The 6,068-nt window shown below is 33.3% G+C and overlaps 1 protein-coding gene across 1 annotated transcript; it reads left to right on the top strand.

Annotated features, from left to right (window-relative positions):
• The first annotated feature begins 3,045 nt into the window (after positions 1-3,045).
• On the top strand, positions 3,046-3,459 carry LOC125192536 (FCS-Like Zinc finger 3-like). Its single transcript, XM_048090140.2, has 2 exons — positions 3,046-3,202; positions 3,279-3,459. Exons 1-2 carry the CDS (start codon positions 3,075-3,077, stop codon positions 3,457-3,459), a joined length of 309 nt encoding a protein of 102 aa, XP_047946097.2. The 5' UTR covers positions 3,046-3,074.
• The last annotated feature ends 2,609 nt before the right edge of the window (positions 3,460-6,068 follow it).

Here is a 6,068-nt window from a genome sequence, read left to right as displayed (position 1 = left end):
ATAAATAATTGTAGATGCAATAGTTTATTCGAAAGGCATAACCAAAACTCATAATGGTCGTACTGAGTTCAAAATGGTGTCTCTGCAATATTCTCTTTAGCTATCTTCAACTGATGAGATCTTGATCGAAAATTAGTACTCGAAAATAGTTGCATACCTTGAAATTGATCAAATAAGTCTTCTATTCTCGGTAATAGATATTTATTCTTCACTGTCACTCGATTCGACTTCCAATAGTATATATAATGTCGCAGTGTATCATCTTTCTTCTTCAAAAATAATATTGGTGCTCTTCAAGGTAAAACATTAAGTAATACATATCTCTAAAAACTCTTGTAACTATTTCTTCAACTCTCGAAACTCTAATGAAGACGGTTGATAAATATAAATAAAAATAAATGCAGTGCCCAATAGAGAAATATGTCTCCCGATAAGGTGAAAATCCAGATAAATCTGCACTTCCAATAAATCAAAAAGCCGATATAGATAATATAAGAAAACCTGGAACAATATATTGATTACCGTAAAATATCACTTGATCCCGTCTCGATGATTATATTACCATTTCTTTTACTTGACAAGCTACCTTGGTTCGATGAAGTGAAAACCAATCTATACCCATAATAATATCAAAACTTGTGTATGAACAAGAGAATCAATATCCGCTGGCAGCTCAATTGAATTAACTCGCAACATATTCTCTAGAAAACCGTGTATATTGAAATAATGACAGCTCATAATCAACAAATATAGTTCCTTGATTAAAGACAAAACCTTCTTTGCTTCTTATCACAGTGCACTTCTTTGCTTTAACATTGGGTTCTCTAGAAAAATCGTCTGAACTGAATACCAAAGGTTGTATTATAGCTTGTGGGACTGTTTCCCACCAAGAGTAAGTATTGCTTCAAAGAAGAGATACCCTATAATCAAAACCTTCTTCTGACATACAACTCATCTGATTGAACACCGGTTCTATCACTTTTAACTATATCTCAGCCTCAGTCAGATTAGTCCCATAAAATCAATAACTTCTACTTTTTCGAGCTCTTTTAAATTTTCTACCTCTTTACCTCATCATTGGTCCATGTACTCTTTGTTCTAAAGTCTGGGAAATCCTCATATGATGCAACATGTATATGAAATGTTATAATTAATTGATGATGTAGGGCGGCTGACCCTTCTCTCCTCGGTGAGACATGTTCATGATAATTAAAATGCAAATGAAACTTATGATCAAAATATATCATACGATATGCACGAATGCTATGTCCCAGCGGGATTCTATCCCCTCTCTGATACCACCTAAACTGTCACTCCTCAACCCTTATGACGTATGCACTTACTATAAATAAATTCTATATATTAAATAAATTAACTCACGCTTCAAGTACATATTTCAAACATTCTAAATTGTAGTGGGGCCCTCTCACCACTCTATATACTATATATTTATCTACATGCAAAAAATGATGAGGAGGAGAATGTTTCCAAAAATGCGTCAGCCGCCGACCCTGATAACATGTGGAGTTCCTATGACTCACGTCAACCCAAAAAGTTCACTGCTATCTTATTCCTGAAAAATATTAGTGGTTTATATGAGCCACAACTCAGTGTATATAAATCTTACCTTTAATCCCACATCCCAGATATCAATATATTCTTTAACCAATATATATAACAATAACCAACAATTATTAGAAACAATTTCATGCACATATGCATATGCCACACTATTCAGTTTATTATTATGTGACAAATCAAGTCTGGTATCTGCCCGGAATTCCATTGTATATGACCCGAAGGTCCCATTGCCTTTGTACACACACATATATATATGACCCGAAGGTCCATTACCATTGTATAATATGACTCGGAGGTCCCATTGCCATTGTATACATATATATGACCCGAAGGTCCATTGCCATTGTATATATGACCCGTAGGTCCATTGCCATTGTATATGACCCGTAGGTCCATTGCTATTGATATCAGACCCAGAGCATGACTGTCACAGATCCTTTTTAATCCAATGATTCTAATAATTCCAACACCATACATCAAACATATCCATTGCATCAATTACATATCCATATATTCCATCAATTAGCTCCAATACTACAGTTAAACATATCCATTACACAAATAACATATCCACGTCATATTAAACCATCAATATCAAATAACGTATAACTATTTCAGGCTCACATCATATAATTCAAACATTCACTCTAATTTAACACATAACAATCAATCACATAAAATATGTAAAATTAAAAGTGTGATTTATACACACCTGATTACGACTGATAGTTCAATCATGCTCCTAATTTCATCTCCTGCTCTATAATTCTCAATCTTTGTTCTTTTTCTTTCTATGTGCTCTCGGCTCAATTTACTAATATAACTCATTCTTCTCTTTTATAGTCGGTCAGCCACGTTATATATATGCAGATCAAATGAGATAAGAAGAACACTTGTCATTTCTTTTATTTAAAATATTACACGTTGTTAGCCTAAATAGTTGACAGGTTTCCTTCATTTTATTTTCTTTTAATAATTGCATAATATATTTACATAATGACCGAAGTGGTGTAGTAATTAATAATAGGAATACTATTTATATTCCTATTCCATACGTAGACTTTAATATGTTATCATACTATATTTTTATTTTTCTTAAAGCTCAACTACAAATATTTCCATGCACACTTTTATATCTTTTTAATATTTATGAAACAAAGTCCCATTATCCACAAATCCTCTCTTAATGACCGAACTAGAGACCAAATTTGGACCCTTAGATGTAGTTTTTAATGGATGAGATTAGACCATGCTTTATTAATTTCACTCCTTCATTAGTTAAACAATTTACTTCAATCCAGGGGTATTTTGGCCAAAATACATTTAGAGTAAAAATTTTGCAGCAACCTTCATTCAATTCACGTGATTTTCTTCATTTTCAATTCTCTCTTTATCTTCTTCTCCAAAATCGACGAATTTCTTCTACAAATCGACGAATCTTCTGCAAATCAACGGATCTTATCATCAATTGAATTGAATCTCCTCCTCCTCCGATGAGCTCAGCTGCAGCAGCAGCATACTACTACACCGGATGCGAACACGACTACGAGCCGCACTTCCTCGATTCCTGCTCCCCCTGCGGCAGATCGCTCTGCCAAAACAACGACATCTTCATGTACAGGTAAAATGAGGTGAAAATCCAAGAGATTTGGAGCTGAATTGGTTAGCGGAGTTTCTAATTTGGTGGATTTTTGCAGAGGGAACACGCCGTTCTGTAGCCAGGAGTGCAGGCAGGAACAGATAGAGATGGATGAGGCGATGGAGAAGAAGAAATGGAAGAGGTCTTCTTCCTCCAAGAGATCGAGCGCTGCGAGACAGAGCTCCGACGAATCTGACATCAATAAAGCTGTACGCACTGGAGTAGTGGCTGTGGCCTGAGATTATATACTTGATTCCAAATAATTAAGTATACAGTATTTGAGAAGAGACTACTGATAAGTTCATCGGTGAATTCGCAACAACTGGATTCATTATAACAACAATTTAGTTCATTCAGTTGTGTTATTACTTCATTATAACAACAATTTAGTTCAATAAGAGTCGAATTGATGGCATACTTTAATGTGCAAACAACACATCAGTTAAAGATGTTACTTCATTATAATGTTTTATTACTTCATTTTTGTTGTGATTTACTTCATTATTTTGTTGTGATTTACTTCATTTTAGTAATAAAACCTACTGTATAAATAGATCATTTATATTACTTCATTATCATAACTTATTACTTCATTATATGAATTCAATACTTCATACTAACTAGATTATAGTTAATAGGAAAACAGATCATTTATATTACTTTATTATCATAATTTATTACTTCATCTTATCAATTTACTATTTTATCAAAAAGAATATGCAGTTCATTTTAATGTGTTATAACAACAATTTAGTTCAATAAGAGTCGAATTGATGGCATACTTTAATGTGCAAACAACACATCAGTTAAAGATGTTACTTCATTATAATGTTTTATTACTTCATTTTTGTTGTGATTTACTTCATTATTATGTATTATTACTTCATTTTAGTAATAAAACCTACTGTATAAATAGATCATTTATATTACTTCATTATCATAACTTATTACTTCATTATATGAATTCAATACTTCATACTAACTACATTATAGTTAATAGGAAAACAGATCATTTATATTACTTTATTATCATAATTTATTACTTCATCTTATCAATTTACTATTTTATCAAAAAGAATATGTAGTTCATTTTAATGTGTTATAACAACAATTTAGTTCAATAAGAGTCGAATTGATGGCATACTTTAATGTGCAAACAACACATCAGTTAAAGATGTTACTTCATTATAATGTTTTATTACTTCATTTTTGTTGTGATTTACTTCATTATTGTGTATTATTACTTCATTTTAGTAATAAAACCTACTGTATAAATAGATCATTTATATTACTTCATTATCATAACTTATTACTTAATTATATGAATCCAATACTTCATACTAACTAGATTATAGTTAATAGGAAAACAGATCATTTATATTACTTTATTATCATAATTTATTACTTCATCTTATCAATTTACTATTTTATCAAAAAGAATATGTAGTTCATTTTAATGTGTTGTAACAACAATTTAGTTCAATAAGAGTCGAATTGATGGCATACTTTAATGTGCAAACAACACATCAATTAAAGATGTTACTTCATTATAATATTTTATTACTTCATTTTTACTGTGATTTACTTCATTTTTATGTATTATTACTTTAAAGCGAATTGACGGCCACCGGCGGGAAGGACAGCCACAGCAAGGTCCTGACATCGCGAGGGCTAAGAGACCGCTGCGTTCGATTAGCGGTTAACACCGCGATCGAATTCTATGATTTGCAGGACCGATTAGGCTACGATCAGCCGAGCAAGGCGGTGGAGTGGCTGCTCGCGGCAGCAGCTAGCTCGATTGCAGAGCTGCCGCCGATCAATTCCCCCTTTCCGGCGGCGGTCGGTGGTAGCAGCAGCTTCGAGACCTCGATTTCCAGATCTGAGAAGACGGTTAAGGAAAATGAGAAAGAGAAATCTTCTTATGTTGCTTCCTTCACCGAGCTATTGAGCGGAGGCAAGGATGCATCCGATGAGAATTCCAATAGCGAAGCGGCCAGGCTGGCGGTGGCAAGCGGGCAGCGAAGTAGCGAGTTGGAGGGAGCGGTGGTCGTAGAAGCACTAATGAGGGAGAGAAAGAGAGCTAGAGAAGAGGATACGGTGGCGCCTTCTCTACGATGAGAGAGAATTGTAGAGAAAGAAGTTGGTTGGAATTGAGAAGTGAGGATGAGCTGCACATTACTAAACTACCCTTTACCAATTTAATTGAGTAAAAAATTCAGAAATTATTAATAACCATTAGATGTGATTAATGCATGGATGAGATTTAGTCTCTAGTTCGACCCTTAAGAATGGTTCGACATTGATCACAACTCTTATGAAACATATGTAAATGTATAAACATCAAATATATAATATTTATTATACAACTAATAATATAAATAGGCAAAAATAAATAAAAAATATGTCAATATGCAAAAAAATGATACATGTTTCAGATTAGGGATGTCACATATTATGGTTATATGTGAGATATGCAAATGAGTCTTTTGGGGTAACATGCAAGTCAAATTGCTTATGCCCCGCTCATCATTACAATAATTTGGTGTTTTTTGACCTTAATTCGTAGTCACATTTATAGTAGCCTTTATTGATAATGTCAATTTCGATAGTTGAGTTGGACTTTAGCTTTTGTTAGTGATTTAATTTGACAACGAAAAATGGTCATAATTAGCAATCACAAAAACATCTGCATTTAACAACTTTTAGGAAATGGATTTATACATCTACGTCTCTTAAAGTGACAGCGTGACACCACATATCCAGCAATATTATAAACGCTACACAACAATATTATAAACGCTACACAATAATTTATAGATTGTTGTATAGCGTGTTGGATATTGCTGGC

Source organism: Salvia hispanica, chromosome 4 (assembly GCF_029641045.1).
Source record: "Salvia hispanica isolate PSC_SH4W2 chromosome 4, Shi_PSC_v1, whole genome shotgun sequence".
NCBI lineage: Eukaryota > Viridiplantae > Streptophyta > Magnoliopsida > Lamiales > Lamiaceae > Salvia > Salvia hispanica.
The sequence above is the reverse complement of the archived record's forward strand: the minus strand, read 5'-3'. Positions and strand labels throughout refer to the sequence as shown.